This window comes from Scyliorhinus canicula, chromosome 15 (assembly GCF_902713615.1).
Source record: "Scyliorhinus canicula chromosome 15, sScyCan1.1, whole genome shotgun sequence".
Lineage (NCBI taxonomy): Eukaryota > Metazoa > Chordata > Chondrichthyes > Carcharhiniformes > Scyliorhinidae > Scyliorhinus > Scyliorhinus canicula.
This window is the reverse complement of record NC_052160.1, coordinates 45,594,095-45,620,827: the sequence shown is the minus strand read 5'-3', so window position 1 is coordinate 45,620,827 and position 26,733 is coordinate 45,594,095. Positions and strand designations below refer to the sequence as shown.

General features: G+C 47.3%; 1 protein-coding gene across 1 annotated transcript in view; it reads right to left on the bottom strand.

Annotated features, from left to right (window-relative positions):
• LOC119979098 (tumor necrosis factor receptor superfamily member 13B) overlaps positions 1-26,733 on the bottom strand; it is a 167,767-nt gene that overhangs the window by 24,342 nt on the left and 116,692 nt on the right. Inside the window, exons 2-4 of the mRNA XM_038821097.1 lie at positions 20,173-20,305; positions 15,103-15,246; positions 6,547-6,663 (exon numbers count right to left, since the gene is read on the bottom strand). Of these exons, the coding sequence (XP_038677025.1) occupies positions 6,547-6,663; positions 15,103-15,208 (223 nt within the window). The 5' untranslated portion in view covers positions 15,209-15,246; positions 20,173-20,305. The remainder of the gene's footprint in view (positions 1-6,546; positions 6,664-15,102; positions 15,247-20,172; positions 20,306-26,733) is intronic.

Below are 26,733 nucleotides of genomic sequence, written 5' to 3'. Positions count from 1 at the left end.
ATTTTTTGCCCCTTGGCGTTTCTTAACTTAACCCACACAGATTCCACATCATCTGTGCTAATATCTTTCCTCAATATTGTATCAATATCTAATAATGCAACTCCACCACCTTTTCCTTTCTGTCAGTCCTTCCTAAAAAGTGAATACCCCTCAAATGTTTAGTTCCCATCCTTGACCGCCTTGGAGCCATGACTCCATAACCCCAAATATATCATACCCTTTTGCATCTCTCTGTACAACTAATTCATCCATTTTATTTTAAATGCTCCAAGCGTTCAGGTACAAAACTTTTTTAAAAAGCTAGTCCTTTTAATGTCCCTTGTCCCGTGCCAACTATTTTTTACTGTGTCCATATCTGATACTGGCCCTTGATTTCTCTGCCTATCACTTTTCATCCTCTCCTTGCTCTGTTTTTTTCTTGAATGTGTCTGAATTCATATGTTTGCAGGAGTTTGTTTTTACTCTCTTGGGATTTTACCACGTTGACCTTTTACACTGTTCTAATTTGAGCTCTGCTGTTCTTTGGTTTTAAAGGGCTAATACCTGTTGTTACCATAGTGCTATCTGGGAAATTAGGAGGCTCGGCCTGTCACAATCTATTTTCATGTAATCTGTGTTGTTATGTTACTTTGAGTAACAAGCTGCTACTTGCTGTAGGCGCTGTTGAAGAATATTCCAGACTTCGAAGTAAGTTGAACGTATTTACTGAGCAATTAATAAAGCTCCTAAATGAGTTCTGCACTACTGATCTGACTCTAGTAACACAGTACACGCTACTAACTATTTGAACTTACTCTAAACCACATATGGTGGTGTGATGGTGATACTTGCTACACACGTCTTGCTCTCTAGGTTTCTGCCTGTGGAAGGGGGTGAGGGCCTGTGTGTCTTGTCTTTTATAGTGGTCGTGTGATGCCCTCTTGTGGTGATGCCACTGCAACCATTGGTTGCGTCTGGTTCTGATTACCCATTGGTTACATGGCTGCACATCATTACATCTCCCCTTTCTTTATGTGCATTTCAAATGTGGTGATGGTAGCTATGGTTGACAGTACTAAAGATAATAACATGATATGCATAACCACAATACACAGTAGACAGGAGAAGGAAAATGTTCATAAGTCCAGTCTTTGGGGTCGCCATCTTGTCCTTGGCTTTGTGGATAAGTTGTTTGATGATGTGCATCCCCTTTTCGACTTTGCCGTTGGACTGCGGGTAGTGCGGACTGGAGGTAACATGCTTGAAGTTGTAGCCTTTAGCAAATGTGATCCATTCTCGACTGGTAGCACGGTCCATTGTCGCTCATGACCGTATTCGGGATGCCATGCCGAGAAAATGTCTCTTTGCACGCTTTGATGACGGTCTTTGAGGTGAGGTCGGACAGCTCAAGCACCTCAGGATAGTTTGAGAAGTAATCAATGTGGTCGCGACCATTCGCGTGGAATAGGTCAATGCCTATTGGACCATGGAGAGGTTTCCAAGTCGTGTTGTTGAAGCGTCTCCTTACCCTGCGCTGGTTGGAACTTCTTACAGGTCTCGCAGCCCAGGACCATATCCGTGATGTCCTGGTTGTTGCCGGGCATGTAGATGGCTTGCCTGGCCTTGCGTCTGCATTTTCCCCCAAGTGTCCCTCGTGAATTTCCCACAGAATCATGTGCTTGAGACTCGGTGGGATCACTATTCTGTCCATCTTTAGTAGGATTCCGTTGATCAGCGTTAGGTCGTCTTTGACATTGTAGAATTGAGGAAATTGCCCTTTCGGCCACCACCATTGTTAAGGTTGTGGATGACTCTCTGCAACAGGGGGTCTTTGGCCATCACTTCTCTGATGAGAACTGTTTTTTTGTCTGTTACAGGGCTGGCATAGTTGCTGGTGGGGTTTTGTGTCTTGTTGTGGTTATTAATTTTTTTTGGTCTATGGTGTATAGTGGGTAATTTCTGTATCGCTGTTTGCTCTGTAATTGGTTATGGTTTTTGTATCGTGGTGCTGTTAAATTTAAAATATATACCCAAGTGGAGTCCCTTGGATACCTGTGCCATTTGCAAGCCAATCAGACTGTGAAACATGCGCACTTGCCTGAATTCAGAAGGCATTCATACCACAGCGGCAGAAGCCAACATTCAAACAGAGTTGAATCACTGCATCCCGGACATCGCCGCGACCAGAGGGTCTGGGGTACAGGACCTGGGTTCTGGTGGCCAGGGACCCCCTCCTGCAGCCAGGGGTGCATGTGCAGGGCATGTTGGAGGGCAGGGGATGAGAGGGTGGGGAGGCATGGATCACTGATGGAAGCCATAACTGATTGTCGGGATCTTACCCTCTCCAATTCCATACAGCTATCACATTATGGATAATATTGTGCGCCCCGCAGCAGCTGCTCTCATGGTGTTGGCAGTGTTGGCGGCAAGATGCTGGAGAAGGCAGACACAGCACCATCGACAGAGGCTCAGGGCAGCAGACTATGTGCAGGGGCCCACCCCAATTCCCGAGGTCCCAGCCACCCATCGGGCCAGGGAGGGACCCACTAGCCATGGCCCAAAGTGTACAGGCATCGCTGGTCTTTCGAACAGATGTCAGACAGTATGTGCCCCAGCATGCTCTGTCTCAACAAGGAGAAGTTGCGGCATTTGTGCCATGTCCTTGCGGACTTGACACCTTGTGCGGAAGAAGGATATCCGCTCCCGGTGGCTGTACAGATCACTGCATCCCTAAACTATTACACCTCCAATTATTGCAGGGCTCGAGTTGGCATTTACCAACCACAACGCACAAGTGCATCCGTGAAGTCACGGATGACCTTTTTATAAACGTTGACCTGGGCCAAGCCCAACAAGATGCCTGGGCAGCAGGATTCTCCACCATCGCCAGGATGTCCCAGGTCCAGGGAGTAATAGATGGCATGCCTATCACCTTGCACATACTGGTCAGTCGGGGAGCAACCTTCATCAACCTTCATCAACTCTCTGATCAGCCAACCCTTGTGTGACCACCACCTCGAGATCATGCATGCTTCCCAGGGAGTGGGCAGTCGGAGATCCCTGGCATACCCGCTGAGGTTCTGGTTAATGATGCCAGTGCGGAGGCCAGTGACTGATGCGGAGACCCAATATAATGCCCATGTGGCCACCTGGACTGTATTTGAGCGGGGCATAGAACTGCTTAAAATGCGTTCCGATGCCTCGACTGTTCTGGTGGTGCACTACAATACACCCCTGGAGGGTTGCCCACTTTGATGGTCTGCTGTGCCCTCCACAACCTGGCACAGCAGTGGGGTGACGTGCTGGAGCTGGAAGAGGAGGTACATGTGGCCTCGTCAAGAGGAGGAGCTTGACCAGGAGGGGCTGGAGGATCGGTCCGGAGCGGACCTACGAGGCCAGCAGAAGGATGGTGGATAGGCAGCGGCGGCGAAGTTCTGGCATACCCAGAGGATCAGGGAGGCCCTCACCCTCACGACCTTCTCACAGACCATGGCTTTGTCTGTGGAGGTCACCTATTGCTAACCGCATGGCCATTGATGCCTCTGGCGGGCGTACTCTGGGGGCATCTGAGACCAGAGGTCCCCACCCAACTTTACGGTATCACTTGCTTTGTCATGCCACCCTGTTCTGCACGCCAACTCAGGGATGCCCTGTTGTCAATGTGTCCGTGGGGCCTTAGGGGCCACCTCTGGATGGAGTTGGAGGGCAGCTGGATTGAGCTCTGGATGTCCCTTCGTCATCTGGCTCTGCCAGCCTTGGCGGCTTCCCATTGCCTACACAAGGTGTTGATGCCCTCAGCGATGCCCCTCTGTGACAGGACCATTCACTGCAATGCCAATGTCCACCTGCGACTGGGACAAGGTCCTCAACGACTGGGCCGTGCACTGGAGTGCCTTGGCAATGCCCTCCTGAGACTGGAACATGCTCCACAGCACCTTGGCAAGGTCCATGTCCCTCAGTGACTCGGACATGCTGTATAGGTGCTCTGCCATGGACGTTACTGACGAGCAAAGCCTAGGACACCACCACTCATGCTGCTGACATCATCCACAGGCTCTCCACTGTGGTCACCACCTTAGCAGTGTTGGCCTGATGCCACACATTACCGGCATAATCTCCTGCACCCATAGCCCCTGAGACAACAACTCCAATTGGCTATGGACCTGCTGGAGTGTCGCTGACATCCCCCTCTGAATTTCACGCCCGCCCTAGTGACTGCTTCGACTCCGGGATAGTTTGGTCCAGAGGCTCGACATCTAACTGGGATCCAGCTGGGTCCTGGGATGTAGCCAGACCTCCACTTGCTGTCCCCCTGGACATTCCTTCCTCCACCTGATGTTCATCAGCAACTTTTGGTGCTCACCAGTTTGTGGCCCAGAAACCTGTCCATTACTTTCACCCACCGAGATGTGTTTGAGGTTTGTGTCTCGGCGCTAGTGGCATGTTCACTTGGACAGGGAGGGGAGGGTGTCACCCACGTGACCTCCAAGGCCCATTCCTCGTAGGTGTGAGGACTCTGTCTGCCCCCCCCCCCCCCCCCCCCCCCCATTAAGGCCCTCTCCTGTCTGTTGTGGGCCAACTTTCGGGGACACGGAGGGGCATTGTGAACCTCACGCTGAATTCTTTGCAAGGGTGGCCGGAGGCGGGTATGGACACTGCTGCTAGGCATGGGTGGGGTGTGCCGGTGGGTGCCAGGGGCGGTATTCTGCTGGAATGGGGGGGAGGGGGGGAAGCAGGACAGAGGGCAAGAGCAGGATCATCGGGGAGGGGGCGCGGTTTCTGGAGGGGTGGCAGGTGGCACCACACCTCTACACTCTATGTCAGATGCCTTCCCTTGGCAGCAGAGTAAGACATTTCCTTGCTGGAATGTCTTGCTGGTTGCAAGTCCTTCAGCTGTCTGATTTTCTCACTGATTATGCACTTGGCCTGAAAGCAGGACACAGTGAAGGATATTCATGGAATACATCCTGCACCCCGAGCAGCACTTCTATGCCCTGAACACATCTATTCAGACTTTGCCAAGAGTCTGGCCAGCTTGCAAATCTCCAGTGGATGGTATTAAGATGGGCCTTTACCTTTTATACCATGGCGGAGTGTTTGGAGATGACAAACTTTGCCCCAAGTGGGTGTGTGGGAGAGTAGTGCTCAAATATTGTGTGCCACTCTTTTTGTCGGGAGAAAAAAACAAACCAGTGTGCAAAGGGGAGTCGACATACCTTGACACTTCTGTGGATGCATGCAAACCATTTCCTCATTTTCATCACGTACTGCTGGTCCTAGCACATGACATTGACATACTCTGCCACTTTCACCCATGTAACTTACATTGATACCTTTGTAAAAGGTTGGTTTCTGCCTGGGAAAAAATCACCACCCTTTGCTGCACTTAACCAAAACAGAGACATTTCGTCCACCATGGTTCACAAATTTCCATCCATCTTGACAATCTGACAGTTGACTAAGAAGTGCCTTTAAATAAGTTAGACCCAATTTTAAAATTGTTAACCAATTTCTTGGCAGGCAATTTGCTTGAAGGTGTAAAGCTATGTGCGCAAATGTATGTGGAATCTGAGGGACTAAATTCTCGCATATTGTAAAATGTGTGCAGCCTGTGCTATGACTATGGATATCTGCACTTTTGGTGGGCACACAAATTTCTCAGCAAAATAGAATTGTGGCTAAAATATCTAACACAGTAACATGATCCCTCATTTACATTGGGTTTGGTTGTTCTGATTCCACATGTTGCCCTGGGTGAGGGGCTCCTATCAATCTGTTCCTCTTGTGTCATGGACATTTTGTGGAATCTAGTTTGCTAATAACACCACTTCTACGAATCAGGCTATATCATTCCTGAAATACTGTCTCCTCTGGTCCAGTCCACTGTTCCTCTTTTATTTCTCTGCATTATCAAGCCTACTAAACTCTCATCTTAAAAGCATTGCATCCCATATATATGAGGTACCAGTTCTGACAATTTACTTTAAATAGGTTTCTCCATCTCGTGTAGGTTGCTGCAGGGGGACAGATAGGCAATTCCTTACAGGTATGTAATATGTGAGAATAAATCACAATGATTACCACAGGTGGGTTTGGACAAAGGTTTCACATTGCAACTCCCAATATCAATTGTCCCATGAAGGAGAGGTGGGAAGTGGCAGCTCCATATTCCTAATTGGGATGGGAGGAGGAATCTGGGAGACAACCTGCAAGCAGTCCAGGAAAATCAGAAGAGCATGTGCTCATAGCCCAGGAATGTACTCGGAATATTGGAAGGATTCCGGAGGAGCATGTTTCTGTTTTCTTGCTACTGAATGTGGCTATCGGAAAAAGAAATCTGATCTAACGTTCAAGTATGTCCTGACTGCAAATTGGCTACAGTTGTCAGTGTGAAACTGCTAGAAATATCTACTATATTCATACACTGGACTATTGCCTGTCGGTGTAGCAAGATCCTGTACTGAAAGGAACAAATACTGTAAGAGCCAATTACTTAATCATTACTGGTCACACTTCTGCCGTTATAACGCATTCACAGAAAATAAGATTCTGTTGTAAATTTCTTACCATAGCAAATTTCTGCGCATTGTTGAAGGTGTTGTCCACATATATCTGAGCACTTGATGCATTTGCGTAGCAGTTTGTCCCAATAAAATCCTGCAGCCTCATTGCAACTCCAAATCTCTGTGATAAAGAGACAATCGCAATGATGGGAATCAAATTATTTCCCTATGACAGTAATTTCCATATACATCGGGGGCGATTCTCTGAGCCCCGCGCTGGGCCGGAGAATCGCCGCAACCGCGCCCCGACGCAGGCGCGCGATTCTCCGAGGTGCAGAGAATCGGCGCCATTTGCGCCGGCACAATTGGCGAGGCGCTGCCCGCGGGCCGCTGGATTCGGCGGGGTCGCCGATTCTCCGACCCAGATGGGCCGAGCGGCCGCACCGATACGACAAAGTCCCGCCGGCGCCGTTTGCCCCTGGTCGCTGCTGGCGGGAACTCTGTGGGAATGGCCGGGTGGCGGCCTGTGGGGGGCGGGGCGCCTCCTTCACTGGGGGAGCCTCCGTTGGGGTCTGGCCGGCCTCTCTCTCTTCTCCCCCCCCCCCCTTCCGGGCCTACTTCCTGGCGCGGACGGCCCCTGAACACCGACCCCATGTTGGTCGGGGCCGGCGCGCCTAAAGATGTTCCCCGCGCATGCACAGGTTCTGTCGTACCCGGGCCCGGTTCGTGCCGTCGCGTTTCACGACGGCGCGAACACTTGGGCCCAATATTGGAGAATCGCACCCATCATTCACGCTGTAATCATTCAACGAATAAGTTTTTAAAATGAAGGAAAGACTGAGGGGTAGAGTTTCCTCTTTGCTGCCTGACAGTTATCCAGTGAGTGAATCACCGACCTCCTCCTGTTCATTTCAACAGAATAAAGATCGGGTGGGTGTAATAATGGATAGGTAGCTTGCTCCACTAGATTACCACTCGCGTAAGTGCAGGTAAAACTCAATAAATTGTAGTTATCAGGTTCGGTTTGGGAAAATGGACCTTCTTCATTGGAGCAGCATAGACGTTAATGTAACTTGATTGAGGTTTTTAAAATGATGTAGGGAATGTATACTGCTTCGACAGGTTATTTAAATTAGATAGGGAGGAGAAAACTAGGGAACATCAGTATCAAATACCAAGTGCTGATTCTGAAGAAGGCTGGTATTTTGTTTCAGAGAATCAAAGACTCTGGAATAGTGCTAGCTGTGTGATAGTTATGGGTGCTCTCCATGTCAGAAAAAGTAATTGAGCAAGATCCAGAGAATGGAAGACATTATGAATTGTGCAGGTGGAGACTTCCGCTGGCGGCCATGACCTAAGCAGATGCACAAAAGGCGGCTCTCTCCTGGAAACTTCCTGTTAGGCCTTGCTAATCTGTCAAACGGGCACCAAATGTACCAAACTATCCCCCCCCCCTCTCCCTCCAACGTAACCCCCCACCTACCACTCAACCAATTAACATGCCAGCTAGCCAGCAGCCAGGCCACAAGGCTAGCAAAAGGAATAAAAGCAAAATCCTGACCCCGGAATGGGGAATCCTGCGTGGAAACCGAACCGGATCGCCAACTTCAGCCCAATGTCAACAGAGAAGCTAATGGAGTTCATCTCTGCTGAGCTGATAAAACATAAAAGAATCGTAGAAAGAGGACCTCATGTTGGCAATGAAGTCGGCAATAGAGATCACACTGGCCCCCATAACGGGACCAATAAACAGATTTATGAATGAACAGAGCGGAGCGGAGACTGGAGGCCCAAGGAGTAATGGTGCGGGACTTGGAGAAGGCAGCCACCGACCAGGACCAGCAGATTGCTTCACTCAAAGCCAAGGTGGCAAGGTTGGGGCTGACCCAAAAAGCACCGAAGCGGGAAGATGGACGACCAAGAAAACCGGTCCCACCGGCAGAATCTGAGGATCGCCGGACTGCCGGAGGGCGCAGAGGGTAAGAACCCAACGGAATTCATCTCAAAGCTGCTTGGGAAAATGGAAGAAGAGCTTCGCAAAGCCCTCAGAAGAGGAGCGGGTAACTCCAACAAAAGCCCGAGTCGTAAATTGGGATTCCCCAAGGTACAGGAGGAGCTGGTAGAAGGGTTGGGGGAGCCGATAGAGCTGCAGGAGCTAATTAAAGGGATAGGCCAGATGCAGGCGGGGAAGGCGCCGGGGCCGGATGGGTTCCCGGTGGAGTTTTACAGGAAATTTGTGGACTTGGTGGGTCCAGTGCTGGTGAGAGCCTTTAATGAGGCGCGCGAGGGGGGGGGGTTCTGCCCCCAACAATGTCGCAGGCCCTGATCTCCTTGATTTTGAAGCGGGACAAGGACCCGGTCCAGTGCGGATCCTATAGGCCCATCTCCCTCCTAAATGTTGACGCCAAGCTGTTAGCAAAGGTCCTGGCAACCAGGATAGAGGACTGTGTGCCAGGGGTAGTCCATGAAGACCAGACGGGGTTCGTGAAGGGACGCCAACTTAACACAAATGTCCGGAGATTGTTAAATGTGATTATGATGCCAGCAGTGGAGGGGGAGGCGGAGATAGTGGTAGCGCTGGACGCGGAGAAGGCATTTGACAGGGTGGAGTGGGAATACTTGTGGGAGACGTTGGAAAGGTTTGGGTTTGGGGAGGGATTTATCAAGTGGGTAAAACTGCTCTATTCAGCTCCGATGGCGAGTGTGGTAACAAACGGGAGGAGGTCAGAATATTTTGGGCTCCATCGAGGTACTAGGCAGGGATGTCCCCTATCCCCCTTACTCTTTGCATTAGCGATTGAGCCGTTGGCGATGGCACTGAGGGGTTCAGGGGGGTGGAGAGGACTGACAAGGGGAGGGGAGGAACATCGGGTCTCGCTCTATGCGGATGATTTGTTGTTGTATGTGGCAGACCCGGAGGGGGGAATGCCGGAGGTAATGGGGATACTAGCGGAGTTCGGGGACTTTTCGGGGTATAAATTAAATCTGGGGAAAAGTGAGGTCTTTGTAATACACCCGGGAGACCAAGGGGAGGGAATTGGGAGGCTCCCCTTCAAAAGAGCAGTTAAAAGTTTTAGGTACTTGGGGGTGCAGGTGGCAAAGAACTGGGGGACCCTCCACAAGTTGAACTTTTCCAGACTGGTGGAACAGATGGAGGAGGAGTTTAAGAGGTGGGACATGGTGCCGCTGTCGCTGGCAGGGAGGGTGCAGTCAGTTAAAATGACGGTCCTCCCGAGGTTCTTGTTTTTGTTCCAGTGTCTGCCCATCTTCCTCCCCAGGGCCTTTTTCAAGAAGGTAACGAGTAGTATCATGGGGTATGTGTGGGCACATGGCACCCCGAGAGTTAGAAGGGTCTTTTTGGAGCGGAGTAGGGATAGTGGAGGGCTGGCGTTACCCAACCTTTCAGGATATTACTGGGCGGCAAATACATCGATGGTACGAAAGTGGATGATGGAAGGGGAGGGGGCAGCCTGGAAGCGCATGGAGAGGGCGTCCTGCGGCAACATAAGCTTAGGGGCACTGGTAACGGCACCATGGCCGCTCCCTCCCACGAGGTATACCACGAGCCCGGTGGTGGCGGCCACCCTCAAGATCTGGGGGCAGTGGAGGCGACACAGGGGGGAAGTGGGAGGTCTGATAGGGACACCACTAAGAGGGAACCACAGATTTGCGCCGGGAAATACAGGAGGGGGATTCCAGAGCTGGCAGAGGGCGGGTATTAGACAACTGAGGGACTTGTTTATAGAGGGGAGGTTTGCGAGCTTGGGAGAGCTGGAGGAGAAATTTGGGCTCCCCCCGGGGAACACGTTCAGGTACCTCCAAGTGAAGGCATTTGCCAGACGACAGGTAGAGGGGTTCCCCGCGCTTCCCGACAGGGGGGTGAGTGATAGGGTGCTATCAGGGGTCTGGGTCGGGGAGGGGAAGATCTCGGACATTTATAAGATTATGCAGGAGGGGGAGGAGGTACCAGTAGTGGAGCTGAAAGATAAGTGGGAGTTAGAGCTGGGGGAACAGATAGAGGACGGGACATGGGCAGACGCCCTGGAGAGGGTCAACTCGTCGTCGTCATGTGCGAGACTAAGTCTCATTCAATTTAAGGTACTGCATAGAGCCCACATGACGGGGACAAGGATGAGTCGGTTTTTCGGGGGTGAAGACAGGTGTATTAGATGTTCGGGAAGCCCTGCGAATCATGCACATATGTTTTGGGCATGTCCGGCACTGGAGGAGTTCTGGAAGGGGGTGGCAGGGACGGTGTCGAGAGTGGTGGGGTCCAGGGTCAAGCCAGGATGGGGACTTGCGATCTTCGGGGTTGGGGTGGAACCGGGGGTACAGGAGGCGAGGGAGGCTGGAATATTAGCCTTTGCGTCCTTGGTGGCTCGGAGGAGGATCTTGATTCAGTGGAGGGACGAAAGGCCTCCGAGTGTTAACACCTGGTTAAACGACATGGCAAACTTCATCCAATTGGAAAGGATCAAATTCGCCCTGAGAGGGTCGGTGCAGGGGTTTTTCAGGCGATGGCAACCCTTCCTGGACCTCTTAGATCAGAGATAGAAACTGAGGCCGTGACAGCAGCAACCCGGGAGGGGAGGGGAGGGCGGGAGGGGGGGGGGGGGGGAGGGGGGACAACAACGAAGGAAGTACGGTAGCGGTGGTGGCACGGGCAAGGCCTGCCCGAGGACACAGCCAGGAATGATAAATTGGTCTGACTGCCGGTTCGCCGGGGGGGGGGGGGGTCGCGCGGGTAGGGGGTGGGGGGGACTTTCTTGTTAAGTAGGGGGGTTTGACTTTGTTTTGCTATACTTTAAATGTAAATGTAGGGGGGGTTAAAATGTTTGTATTTTGAAAAATTTCTTCAATAAAAATTATTTAAAAAAAAAAAAAGCCCGAGTCAAGTGAACCACCACAGGCAATAATTGCAAAATTTGCAAGTTTCAGGACAAGGAACGAGTTCTGAACTGGGCGAGGAGCACGCGGTCGTACAGTTGGGAAGGACACAATCCGCATACATCAGAACATTGGAGCCAACCTGGCCAAGTGCCAGGCGGAGTTTAATGGGGCCAAAACTGCACTGTTTAAAAGTAAGTGTGATTTGGCATGTTGTACCCGGCAAGACTTTGGAACACGTTTAATGACAAAAGAACATTATTTCAGCATGCCAGAGGCAGTAAGTGAGTTCATTCAAAAGAATGGACTTGGGAAGAAGCAGGAGACCAAGGAAAATGTGGACCCACACGACCAAGGTGGGGAAGGGGGTAACTATATTTGGGGATATGGAGATTTGGGGATTTGGAGGGGTTGACAGAACCAGATGGGTGGAAAAACAGAAGGAACAGCTTTTCAGGGAGAGCCACCACACTAGTGAGCAGCTAGTGCACAGGAAGAAAGAGAGAATAATAATAATAATGCGGCATAATTCCAGAGAGGCAGTGCCGGCGGGAGGGAAGGGGCAGGGAGCAAGAGGGAAGCGAGGGAATGGATGGGGGTGTTGCAGATAATATGGGAAGGAATGAGGGAACCGCACGGGCAAACGAGCTTGGGGGTGGGGTGGGAAGAGCGAGGATAGAATGCTGGTTACAAGTTGCATGTGGAGGGGACTGGAATGAGAGAGATGACGGTGGCCATCTGGGATGGCAAATGAACAAAGGGAAACTCTGGCGTGCAAGGGCCCTTCCAAGAGGGAAGTAAGGATGACCCCTCAGGAGGGAGAGGACAGAAACCCACGATCAGAATAGTCAATAACCCAACAGGCCAGTGAAAAGATCCAGAGTCTTCACTCATCTCAAAAGCCTAAGTGTCAATGTAGTCTCTCTACAGGAGAAGCCGTAAGAGAGAAGGACCGACTGATGGTAAAGAAAGGTTGGATAGGACAGATTTATGAGGACATGATTTGAGATGAGGGTGAGAGGGGTAGCCATACTGTTCAACAAAAGAGTAGCATTTACAGTGACAAACACCTTGATGGACCTAAGGGGACAATACGCAATGGTTAGAGGGGCCCCAGTGGTACTTGTAAATATATATGCCCCAAACTGTTACGACACAAGTTTGTTGGCAGAAATCCCCAAAGTTGACTCCCACCAAACCATCATTGGGGGAAACTTCAGGGCTGTGCACAAGACCTAAAAATAGAAAAATCCAGCTGGTCTGGATCCAAGGAGGTTCAACCACCTGAGGGAGAACGAGTATTCCTCCTCCTTCCACGTCCACAAAGTCTCTTTATAGTGGGTAAGTTGGTCCTTCCAGGGGTAGTAGGGGTGGAATATTCCGCAATTGTAATCTTGGACCATGCTCCATCTACATGGATGTGAGGTTGAAGATTGGCTGGGCCCAGAAACCTCCCCCCCCACCATGGACACTGGATAGAGCCTTCCTTGCTAACTAGGCATTCTGCAAAAAAATGTCACAAGCCATCTCTCCCTCCACATTCTGTGAGACACTGAAGACTGTGATCAGGGGGAAATAATAGCCTACAAGGCTCTTATAGACAGGAAGGGAAGGGTGGCTAGGGAGCGGTTGATCGACATACTGGAAGTGAATCGAAGATATTCCATGACCCCAACTATGGAGCTGCTGGTGGAGAGGAAAAATGTACAGATGGAATTTGATCTGCTCTCCACTGGGAAAGCAGTGAACCAGCTCTGCCAGACACCAGCTCTCCTTCTATGAGCGCGGAGATGAGGCCAGCAACCAATGGCAGACCAGCTGAGGAAGTAGGCTGCTGCAAAAGAGATAGCACAGGTTATGGACGCAATGGTAGAGTGGCCTCAGCTTCAGATTAGATCAACGGCACCTTTACAACCTTTTACCAGTGACTGTACAGCTCTGAGCCTCACAGGGGGGACTCGAAGATGAAATAATTCCGCAGTCCGAGAAAGCACCGGGACTGGAAGGGTTCCTGGTGGACTTCTATAAGAAGTTCACAGCGGCACTGGTCCGCATCTGCGGGAGATGTTCAATGAGTCGTCGTCAAGGGGGGGGGCCCTGTTGCCCACGCTGGCACGGGCCTCAATTTCACTGCACAGAGGCTTGAGGCAGGTATGCCCGCTGTCCCTGCTGTTCACTCTGGCAATTGAGCCACTGGCCATTGCTCTTCGATCAGCAAAGAGATGGACAGGCATTCATAGAGGAGACCAGGAGCACAGAGTTTCACTCTATATGGATGACCTGCTGCTCTACGTCTCGAACCCCCTAGCCAGTATGGGTAAGATAACAGAACTCCTGAGGGTGTTCAAAACCAAGAATGAAATCTTTCCCGTGAAAACCCGGAAGGGAAGGGAAGAGGAGCAGAGCTGGGGATGGTAAAATGGCAACCTTGGTAAGTAGTGGAGAAGCATCAGCTCCCGAAAGGGGACAAACTCTGTTACTTGCAGCCCTAGGACTTCCTACACAAGGAGACCACACTGTTCCCCCAGATATGCCCAATTGGACAGACTATTAGCTTAGGACGAAATAGGGGACGGTAAATTTGTCAATATGTGTGGACAACTGTGAGAAGAAGTAAGGGTCCACTGGACGAAACATGAGAAATATAGGAGGAGAAATTGAGCACAGAGATAGGGGTGGGGACTCTGGATCAAAGCACCGCACAGGATAAATTCACCTCCTCGTATGCAGGATTGAACCTAACACAGCTAAAGGTGGTGCACAGGGTGCACCTTACCAGGAAACGCATGAGCGGGTTCTTCCCGGAGGTGGAGGGTAAGTGCAAGCGGGGAGGGGGGAATAGTCAGAGAAGGGGAATGAGGGGTAGAGGTTAGATGGGGCGGGGGAGTGGGGGGGGGGGGGGGGGCGAGGAGGAGGGAACACCCACACCACAGCGAAGAGAAATCATCACAATATACTGGGAGGCGCGGGGTTTCACAAACAGAAATCCCACAATATTGCCATGCAAAGGGCGTAATCGTCGTGCCAGATCTCATCTCCAGTTTTGCTCCTTCCTGAGGTGTGGTACTCCATGGGTACATGCCGCCTCAGGCTACAAACGGGCATTGCAGCTCCACTGATATCTTTCCCACGGGTAAATAGACCACTATTCTCTGGTTTCTTTTTGTAATTGTTTTTGTTCAATACAAGTGTAAATTCTGGTATGTATAGTAAAATGGTGTAATTTATTTATAACTTCTGTTATATGCAACTGTGTAACTCAATTATATGTTTATTAGAAGTGCCTGTCATAAATTTAAAAAGTTCAATAAAAACATTTTAGAAAATAAAGAATTGTGGTAGGGAGGTGAGACTAGCTGTAATTAGTTTCTTCCGCCTTCTGGAGCTTGGTTGGTTGGGGTTGGAGAGGGACATCCCAGATATTTTTCCTAAATTGGTCTGAAGCTTTATCCACTCATTTTTGCTTCTCCCAGGAACTTGCATGAATTGGGTGTGGTTTGCATTGGACTGGTGCATGCCGGCTGAATGGATCAGACTAAATTAGCTAGTTTTATATACCATGTTCTAGTTATAACTGGATCAGTATGGGGACGAGCATGGCTGAAGATTTGATCTATAGCTCGCATGACACTGGCTTTCTGTGATACTGAAGCATGGGACATTTTTAATGGTCTGTAATTTCCAACAAATGCTGCTTTCAAGCTTCAAAACTAGGTAGTGAAAGGATACAAACCACAGTAGGACTTGCACATACTATGCGGGTTATGCCCACAATTCGTGCATTTGCCGCATTGTCGCAGGAGTTTGTCCCAGAATTCATCATCCGAACAGCTGCTCATTTTCTTTCAACCAAAGGGCAGTGGGATCTTTAAAATAACTTAAAAAGGAATGGATTCTGTTAATAATAGTGGATAACATTATTAAAGAAAAAAGGTTACATTGATGGAGAACCCTTCATGTCCTCCGAGCATCCCAAATAGCTGCAGAGCAAATCAATGGCTAAGTTTGTCTTGCAGGAATATTTAGCAGCCATGAATAGGAATGAGATGGATGGCCAGTTAATGTTTCTTGATGGCATTCACCTAACCAACTTATTTTAAAGAAATTGTAGCGATACGATGCAGGCAATGCAATGGATTTTCAGGAGGTTTCCAATAAGGTGTCACTTAAGAAACTTGGTTACAAAAATTATGGTAAATGGTATGAAAGGGATTTATGTCATCTTTCCTGCTGCCGGGCTGACCCATTCACTTGACAGCGAATTTTCACTCGCCCACTTCTTCCCAGTGGATTTTTTCTGGGTCTTAGATATTCCCCACCTTCCTTATGCCTTCCTGCACCAGCTTGTTCAAAAACTGCTCCTGAAACCGGGCATTAAACTCCAAAAACCAGAGCCTCAAGCAGGAGCCACCCAACGTGGGACTTCCACCGACATGGCACCACCGGACGTTGTGCTAATGCTGATCTGACTGATTAATTTTGAAGTAAGTGTATTTACACCATTTCATCATGCATCTTGATGGGCATGTAAGTTAACAGAAAACTAGAATAAAATAGACTGCATTGTCATTTCACAAGTCTGCTATTACAGTGTGAAGTCTAGCAAAGAAGGACTAAACAAGTGTAACTTGAGGTTGCTCCATCGATTCAGTATTTACTATTATCAAAGGGCAACTCAAATTATTCCAAGCATCACTTCAACCTAAAAAGCATCAGAATCTCTAACTATCCCTCATCTGGATACACATGACAATTGTTTACCCGACTTCTTTATGATTTTGATGAGTTCATTGGGCATGAATCTTGAAAGACAAGACTTTTAGTATTGATAAAAGGAAATTGAAACTACAAGGCAATTTTGATAAGTAAATGAATATTACTCGCACTCTTCTCCCACTTGTTTCTTTTGAAGCTCCAAGCATAACATCCTATATGTTCTCTCGAACTTTATTGAGATTAAGGATCAATAAGCAATCTATTACTCAGATTTTCTGGAAATTCAAAGTGTGGCATTTCTTACCGACCTTAATCTTGCACTTCCTCCTCCAAACTTTTGAAACACAAGCTTTGCATAATCTACTCATTTCAGCTTTATGTAACCTAAACATTACTTCCTGATTCATCTCGTCGTTTGCATGATTTCTTTTGGTCTTGCATAGTGATTTCTCACTAAAATAATTTATTGCTTTGTGATTTTATTTGAATTGTTGATTATATTAATTTTGTCTTTCAGAAACTAAAATGACGTTTTGAATAAAACATGGATTATTTCCAATGATCTGACGATCTAACATTCTAGAAGACAATAGTAAAATTGAGCACCAAGGAGATCAACACAAAAAGAAGCTCAAATAAAATGAACTTTAGAAAGACACATTACAGTGGTATAAAAATCAGATGTTTCCAAGTGGTTTAATTCAAAGAACTATATGCTACTTTGATAAATCTATTGGATATCTATATTTTAATTTTCTCTGATTAAAGGTTATTGTTTAGTATACTCTAACCATTGAATATGGGTCAGGGCCTCAGGTTAAACTCGGGAATATGTGGTTTTCCCTGCCAGGCAAATGACCATTAGTGACCAAGTTGTCCGATCAGCCCAACATCTACACCTTGGACTGAATATCCACTCCAAACATTCATTAGAAATTAATAAAGTAAGTAATTCAAGCTAGTGGGATATACATTAACATGTTTCTAACAGCAGCAGCCTACATTAATGAAGCAATCCATGTCCAAATGCAACAAGATCTGGTCAATATTCAGGCTTGGGCTGACAAGTGGCAAGTTACATTCACATTCCAAGACAGCCAATTACCATCTCCTACAAGAGAAGATCTAACCATCACTCCTTGACATTCAATGGCATTACCATCTCTGAATCCCCCGCAATCAATATCCTGGGGGTTATCATTGATCAGATTCCGAACTGGGCTAGCCATATGAATACTGTGGCTGCCAGGACAGGTTCGAAGGCTAGGAATCCTACGGCGAGTAACTGGCCTCCTGACGTGTGCCCCCCCCCCCCCCCCCTTTCCCGGCCAAAGCCTGTCCACCATCTACAAGGCACAAGTTAGGAATGTAATGGAATACTCCACAATGTATGAGTGAAGCTTCAACAATACAAGAAGCTCAACACCAGGACCAAGCAGCCCGCTTGAATGTTCCCCCTTCCACAAACATTCAAATCCCCTACCACTGACGAACAGTGGCAGCCGTATGTACCATCTACAAGATGCACTGCAGTAACTCACCAGGGTTCCTTAGACAGCACCTTCCAAACTCATGGCCACTACCATCTAGAATCACAAAAGCAGCAGATACCTGGGAGCCCCACCAGCTGGAGGTTCCCCTCCAAGTCACTCACCACCCTGACTTCGAAATATATTGCCGTTCCTTCACTGTCGCTGGGGCAACGTCCTAGAACTCTAGCACTAACACCACAGTGGGTGTACCTACACCTCAAGGACTAGAGCGGTTCAAGAAGGCAACTAGGGATGGGCAATAAATGCTGGTCTGATCAGCAATGCCCTCATCCCGTAAATGAATTTTTAAAAAGGTATTAGTTTGTAGGGCAATTTATGTCCTGGATCAAGACTTTCCAACTTTAAAAATTAGAAACGGAATGAAAATGCTCCATATAGTTACCATTGGTGTGAGCAGCAATAGACAGTTTTGGTGAGAATATGATTAGCTAATACATTGTGGGAGCACCATCAGCAGCAGACTTGCAGTTCAAGTAAAAAGCCCACAGCCACTCAGAAAATTCAGTGCTGAGTAATAAATGCAGTTTGCCACTTTCATGCACAACTCAAGAACACATTTTTTAAAAAGGTAAATGGAGTAGACAATTGCTGCTTTAAAGGGTTGTTAGCAAGCTGAAGAGAGGATCAAAGAAAATGGACTGGCCTGATAGAAGTCTAGAAAATCATGGACAGAGTGAATAGTCAGAAGCTTTTCCCAGGGTGGAAGAGTCAATTACTAGGGGGCACAAGTTTAAGGTGCGAGGGGCAAAGTTGAGAGAAGATGTACGAGGGAAGCTTTTTTACACAGAGATTAGTGGGTGCCTGGAACCTGCCACCAGAGATGGTGATGGAACCAGGTACGATGGTGACGTTTAAAGGGCTACTTAAGCAATACATGAATAGGATGGTAATAGAGGAATACAGACCTCGGAAGCATAGAATGTTTTAGGTTAGACGGGCAGCATGGTCGGCACAGGCTTAGAGGGCCGAATGGCCTGTTCCTGTGCTGTGCATTTCTTTGTTCTGTCTAAGGATTAAGTTGTTCTTTTGATGAAAAAGGAAAAATACTTGTGTTACCCATAAAATATTGAAATTATAGATCTCTCAGCTATATTTTGTTGACGGGTTATCAATTATGGAGAAACATTATCACTGCTGAGTAAGAGATTTCATTTTTTATAACAAACTCGTGGAGATCAGCAAATATTTTACCCTTGTGTGGGATTTGCCTTATTCAGATTCCAAAAGCATTCCTGAACACATTGCACCTTCAGTTGGCACCTACAGAATAGTTTTGTTGTAATAAGAAAGGCGATAGTAGGCTCCATGAATGTGCCAGACTGAAAACCTGCAGAAATGGCGACTCCCCTTTTGTTGTTTATTGTTCAGATTTGTAGTTTGTTGTTACTATAAACCTAAATTGAACTGGGGGACACAACAAAAATGCTACAGGACTTTTTTTCTTCTCTATCTTATGGTGGTGTCTTCTTAGCCACACTAACCAAAGACGACTTGATAATACTGGTTTTTGAAGTTGACTAGGTCTGCATTATATTAGTGTGTGGAATTGAGATTTCCTGCAAATAGCGGGCAACATGGGATTTTTTAAAATGCTACCCGACTCAGATTCCAGATAGTGATTTATTTCACTGTCTTCAATATATTTCTTTTGGTGGGTGACCTCCGCTGCATTTTTAAACTAATGAATCAATGCTCTTATTTCTGGGTTCATTGAACTCTCTCTGTCCGGTACATCTTAGTTCCTTTTTTAATGTTCACAGATATAAGAAAGGTACAATAATTTGAACTACTTGAACAGAACCCTCCTTAATTTAGACTACTTTAACAGCACGGTAGCACAGTGGGTAGCACTATTGCTTCACAGTTCCAGGGTCCCAGGTTCGATTCCCGGCTTGGGTCACTGCGTGTGCGGAGTCTGCACGTTCTCCCCGTGTCTGCATGGGTTTCCTCCGGGTGCTCCAGTTTCCTCCCACAAGTCCCAAAAGACGTGCTGTTAGATAATTTGGATATTCTAAATCCCCCCCCCCCCCCCCCCCCCCCCCGTGTACCCCAACAGGCACCGGAATGTGGCGACTAGGGGATCTTCACAGTAACTTTATTGCAGTGTTAATGTGAGCCAACTTGTGATAATAAAGATTATTAAAAATTATTAACAGAAGCAGGAAAAGTTAGAAATGCTTAGCGTGTCCGACAGCACCGTGGAGGGAGAAGCAAAGTTAACGTTTCAGATCTGGTGTCTTTGAACAGGCGCACTGTGTAACAGTTATGCTGAATCAGAACATGTTCCATTTACTGATCATATAATCAGTAAAACCTCTCATAGCAAAGTAGGTGCAGTGGGGCAGTTGGATTTAATTAAAGCTAAACAAAAACACAAGTACAATGTTTTTTTAAAAAAAACATAAGGATACTTTGTGGACTGGAAATCCAACTGTTCAAATATTTTCTTTAATAATTGATTACATAGTTTTCTTAACATTTGATAAAACGAGTGACAAATTTTCAAGCACGTTATTCATTCATGTGGTACTCACGTTATCTTGGTCCCAGCTGGCTGTCCTTTTTCTGCTTCTCGGTACACGCTGTGTGAATCAGAGTCTGAAACCTCCCCTTTTAACAGAAGGAAGAACTTACAGGGGCTTTCCCTAGTCATTTTACAGCACATTTCTGGAGAGATAGAATTGAAAAGCAGATCAATTATGTTAATCTTGCAAATATGAATTAGTCATTTAACTGCTTTATAAAAGTCCAGTGATTTTAAACTTTTAGCAGTACTAAAATGCAGAGTTAAATTAAGTCTGAGTGCAAGAAAATGCCATTGGCAATTTACTATCATTTTTGGAGAACAGTATTTATTTTCTTAAATGAATCCATAAACTGTATTATTGTTTGATGAATTTAATTTAACCTGAAGTTCAAACCGAAGCTATTGAATAAATCACACAAAATTAATCACCAACTTGCTTCCTCGTGGAAAAGGGAATACTCCTCATTTCTACAAAGCCAATAACCTCCAAGCTCCATAATCTCTTTGGACTTGCAAGCAGATTTAAGAGGTGGCTGGTGGTGAGGGATAGCCACTGAAAACTTGTAATGCTCATGAGAAGCCCCAGTCATTGCTGGAGGAACAAGACAAACAGCTTAGTTCACTCACCCAGGAATGAAGGGTGTGGTAAGGGAGAAAGAGGGAAGTGAGTGATGATAAAGGTCGTGCATCCCCTGCAACTCAACGTTTCTGCCAGGAATGCTCTTATTGTACAGTTCACTGCATCTATGTCAGCAGAAAATGCACTGTCTTTTCTATTCCCTCAAGCCTCCATCCCCAATTGCCAGCACCCTGAGACAATGGTAAAAAGTGTTACAGCACCAGGTTAAAGTCCAACAGGTTTATTTGGAATCACAGATTTTGGAGCATAGCTCCTTCATGAGGTGAGGAGGCAGTCAAGAGGACACTTACGCTGGAGTTAGACTAGGTTTTAATCTGTCTAACCTTTCCTGAGCAACCATCCAGGTAAATACATCGGGTCCCGTCTCACCCCAAGTCTCTAACTCTAACTCAAAGTCGGTGACATTCAAGGACCCATTGGAAATTGAAACTTCCATGGTAATTCCACTGAGGTCCGCACATTGGATTTCCACAGGGCCCTGATGTATATCTCAGTTGTCAGTTCGATATCTTAAAATCTGGCTTGGACCGTAACATGTTCAGACACCCACGTTCATATCTTTGTGCATCTACAAAGCGATCACTGATCTTATTGCGGAGATGCTTGTGAGCAACAACCTCTGGGATTTTGAGCCTATGAAGGCCCTGGCAAAGACTGCTCCACCTGCACCTTTGCAGGCGCAGACTCGACCATAGGAATATGTGGAAGCATCTGATCTACTAGGAGATGGTTTGAGAAGTAGAAGTATTTTGAGTGGAGTTTCCAACTGCATGATCTATGACAAAGACATAAGAGAAACATTAAACTAAAAGAAGCATACAAAATGCAAAAGAAATCCTTGGCAAATGGGAAAGATACAAGGAATATCAAGAGGTGATGAAACAGAGCTACGAAAGGGACTATGTAAATACACTTGCAAGGGATAAGACAAATAGCAAATACTTAACACTAATGATAGTACTGTCAATGAAAATAAGAAAATGGCTGAGATGTTTAATAATTACTTTGCTTCTGCATTTACAATATAGAGGAAGACCTCTGTGTGCCAGACACCTCAAAGAAACTAATATTGAATCAGGGACAGGCACTCAGCAAAGTTAATGTAAGCAAAATAACATTAGTGAAGAAAATAATGGCACTAAATCGTGATAAGTCCGCAGGACCAGGTGATTTCCACCTCTAGATTTTAAAAGAAGTAGTTGAGGACATTGCAGATACCCTAACTATAAACATCCAAAGTTTACAGTTCCTTTCGATTGGAAAATTGTGCATGTCACTCCAAAAGTTAACAAAGGTAGCAAAAGGTAATCAGGGAATTATAAAACAGTCAGCCTAATATCTGCTGTTGTGAAATCATTAAAGTCAATAATTATGATAGGACGTCTGAAACTTTGAATTTTTTCAGCTAATCAAAGAGTCAGTACAGATTTGTATTTTTGAAGAGGTGACTAAAGTAGCGAACAGGAGAATTCATAAGATAGAGGAGCAAATTAGGCCATTTGGCCCATCGAGTCTGCTCTGCCATTCTATCATGGCTGATATGTTCCTCATCTGTTACCTACAATGCCATGGACCAAGAGCTGGATTGCAAAATCAGCCAGACCATCTCCTCCCTAGAATTCTTGATCCTGGAGCAGGAATATGCAATTTAGCTTCCCACACCTTCAATGTGATCGTGGCTGATTCCACCCTGGCCTCAATTCCACTGTCCTGCCTGTTCTCCATAACTCATCAACCTATTACCAATTAAATATCTCTTTACATCTTCCTTCAATTTACTCACTGTCTCAGCATCTACCGCACTCTGGGTTAGCAAATTCCACTGATTCACAACCCTTTGGGAGAAGTAGTTTCCCCTCAAATCTGTTTTTAATTTGCTACCTCTTATTCTGAGATTATAACCTCTCGTTTTAGAATGCTCCACAAGAGGAAGCATCAGCTCCACGTCTACTTTATCCGTTCCTTTTAGCATCTTGTATACCTGAATTGGATCTCCCCTCATTCTTCTAAGCTCTAGAGAGTATAGGCCTAAACTGTTCAATCTCTCCTCATACGACAAACCCCTCATCTCTGGAATCAATCCAGTGAACCTCCTCTGAACTGCCTCCAAAGCCACTACATCTTTCCTCAAATAAGGGGCCCAAAACTGTGCACAATACTCCAGGTGCGGTCTTACCAATGCCTTGTACAGTTGCAACAGCACTTCCTTGCCTTTGTACTCGATTCCTTTTGCTATAAATGCCAACATTCCTTTTGCTTTCCTTATTATCTGCTGCACCTGCATGCCCGTTTTCTGTGACCCATGCACGAGGACACCCAGGTCCCTCTGCAATGGAGCACCCTGAAGTGGCTTCCCTTTTAGATAATGAAGTTGCTTTTCTATTTTTTTGACCAAAATGCATGAGCTCACACTTAACCAGGTTAAACTCCATCTGCCATATTTTGGCCCACTCTCCTAACCTATCCATATCCATTTGTAAGGTTCTTATTTGTTTAGAGATGTTAATTATATGGACTTTCAAAAGGCATTTGATAACCTCCCAGATAAGAAATTTAGCTAAAGTTTAAGCTCATGGAATTGAAGGCTTATTATAACCGACCTGGTTAGAAAATTGGCTGAGCATGAGGAGACGGGAGTAGAAATAACAGAGAGGCACTCAAAAGGCAGGATGGGATTACTGTATTGACAACCACAACATTCTATACCATGACTTCAGCTATTCACTGTAGTTATTAACAACTTCGATGTTGGGAAAGCCATATAGTTAGGAAATAACGATTGTTTAAGTAATTTCTATTTGTATTGTGTGTGCTTGAAATAAGGTACAAGTTTAAGTAAGCTAAATTTGTGTTTCTGTATTTGTTTGGTAAGAAAGGATAAATAACTTCAGTTTAAACACCATGACTTGAAGTGGGAAGGAAACCTTGTGAGGATTTACCAGGACGTGGGGGCTGAGCTGGCAAGGAAGCGGGTGGCTTTTAATAAGGTGAAGGCCGTTCTATATAAGAAAGGAGTTCAGTTCGGGGTGGTGTACCCGGCAAGGTTGCGGGTCACATATAAGTCTAAGGACTGCTACTTTGATGCACGGGAGGAAGCAGACACCTTCATTAAAAAGCATGGACTCGAGTCCAGTTGAATGGGACCTTGAATGCATGTGGGTAGGGAAGGGTGTTGGGATAATCTGTTTTTTGTTGATAAAATTAATTTTTCTGTTTGTGTGGTTGATGGAAATGTTATGGTGGGGACTGTTGTACGAGGAATTTTTATCCCCAACCGTGGGCAATGTTTTTTTCTTTTTTTTTGTGGGGGGGTGGGGGAGAGGGGGGGGCTGCCGGAGGGGAGGTGGGGGGGGCTGCCGGAGGGGAGGTGGGGGGAACCAGGAGGGGGGGGGGGGGGAGTTGGGAGGACCAGGACCTGCCCCGCTAGCAATAAACAAGGCTACCGAATGGGAGTGAGATTGGGGGAGGAGCTGCAGTCCAGGAATCAATTTGGTGGGATTAGCATCTGAGTTGGGCCTTGAGGGGGAGGGGCTTTGGATCTTGGCTTTGGTATCAGTGTGTGTATTTGGGTGAGGTGTTGAGTGGGAGTGAGGGGGAGGGGTTAGTTTGCTGAAGGACTTGTTTTGTTTTACTCTGAGGAGAGTTTGGTGGCCATCTTGGGAAGGCTGCTGGCCTGTACTTTTTGAAATTTTACTTAGTAGTCCCTGACGGTGGAAATGACTGATTCTGTGGGGGGGGGGGGGGGGGGGGGGGTGGAGACCCCCAATTCGGTTGGTCACCCAGAATATAAAGGGGTTGAATGCGCCAGTGAAAATGTTGAGAGTTTTTGCTTACCTACGTAATCTAAATGCTGATGTGGTGTTTTTGCAGGAGACCATACTGCGGAGGGGGTAAGTGGTACATGTGTTTCACAGGGGCTTTGATGGAAGGGTTGTGGTGAATGTATAATATAAATTCACACTGTGTATCACTGTGTCCCTGTGGGCTCCATCTGTGAGCCGTTGCGCGGCTCTGCCCACAGGGGGAGATGAGGAGCATGTACAGGGCTCCACCCTTGGCTCCGCCCATGGGTCCTCCCACAACCGGAAGTATAAAGTGCTGCGGTCTTGCGAGCCTGCCTTCAGTTCAGCTAGTCGCAGGCAGGCTCAGTTGTAAGTCGATTAAAGCCACAGTTTACTTCTACTCGTGTCCTTGAGTGAATTGATGGTCACATCAAGGGTCCAAGGTATGGCTAATTTGGTTAATAAGCGGGTCCCTTGTTGGTCACCACGATCATGGCATATTTTAATGGTATTCTAAGGATCCTCCTATTAATCTCTGTCCCTTGTTTTATCCTTTTAATTTCTGATATTTTGCTATTTCAATTTTTGTACCTGGACAATTAATGTGCCCCTGCCTTTAAGATGAACTTTACCTTTAATTCAAGTAGCTATGGAATGTTCCTTCGTCTGTGAGACTGTTTTCTCTTTTAGTTTTGTTTCTTGGATCGGAGCTGGCAGCGGCTATTCTGATTTTCTCTCTGAGTTGTTTAAATCTCTCTGAAACTCTCTTGTGGGAAATTCTGCTCTTTCCTCAGTAAAGCTGGAGGACATTCTAGTTCGACTGGAAACTAGGTAAGATTAAAACTCAGGCTGAAGACTGGATTTGAGGGGAGACAAAGAAAGACTAACTGCAAACAGGCCTGAGGTGGACCCTTTGAGTGAAGGCCCAGGTTAATAAAAGTTAAAGTGACTCCCCAAAGGAAATCCTACAGCTTAGGGAGTACTGACTGAATGTTTCTGCTGGAGGATCTCCACTAGCAGTCTACTGGTGGCTTCAATAGCTCCGCGTCCTGGGAGCACAGCCTGCTGCAAGAACTCCTCAACATTGGAAGTAAGAACACTGATCACTTTTCATCCTAATCCCGCTTATTTTATCTATACCCATACCTTTGTGTTTGTTTGTCTTGGGGACTTGAGGGGAGAGTTATAAATACAGGGAGAAGGTTTTTGGCTCACCAGCAGCTGACTTCCCTGGAGATTGTACAGATTAGGGACTTGGGCGGCAGCTTGGTTTTTGTTGTTGGCGGAGGCAAAGACTCCACGAGAGGCCAGGCTAACAGGGTACGACAGGGTGCACTCCACACTAGTCACATTAATCTCTCCTCTCCATTCCCTGCAGGATCTCCTTTCCTAAACTGCTTCCAGGTCGGGGTTTATATTCTTTGGAGAGCTCCTCCAATTAAGAGGAAGCTCTGCACCCGAGTCACTCCAGCAGCTCAAACACTGAGGTGTAGGAGGAGCAGCAGATGCTATACAAGCTCTCCCTGTAGGGGGTTGTAACACCCCACCCCCCGCCCAAAGTCTGGAGAAACGTCCATGTCTTCAGGTGGAGGGTCCTGTGGGTGCTTGGATTGTGGGTGGAGTTCCAGGGGTGGTACAGCCAGCCCGGGAGGTGTGTAGCGTACCGGGGACCGCCGCTTCGTGATGAACGTTGCAACCGGCATGGCGCAGGCAGTCCGGCTGCTGGTACAGTTGGTGCTGGTGTATCGTCACCTGGTGGTCCATGTCCATATTGGAATCTGTCCTGCTGTCCGGCTCCATGGACGCCACTGGTCCCCCGGCATCCCGACAGTCAACAGGAGGCAGAAAGGGCAGGTGAGGACATGGTTCCCTTCTGGTCTTGGCCCTCCTCCTTGGCCGTGCGGGCGATGGCGTCCATGTCCTGCGCTGGGCCTCCGTCCCAAGTGCCGGTGGTTCCTGGTCGCGCCATCATAAATGGTCCATGTGACATGACATTGTGTCTCTGCGCCCTGTACCTGGATTGCGTAGGAGACTGGCCCCGTCACATGGAGGAGTACTCCAGGTGCATGTCCGTGGGTGGCAGTGAGAGCCCATCTCTGACCGGTCCTGCAGCTGACGCTCCATGCTCCAACGTCGGGGAGGATGA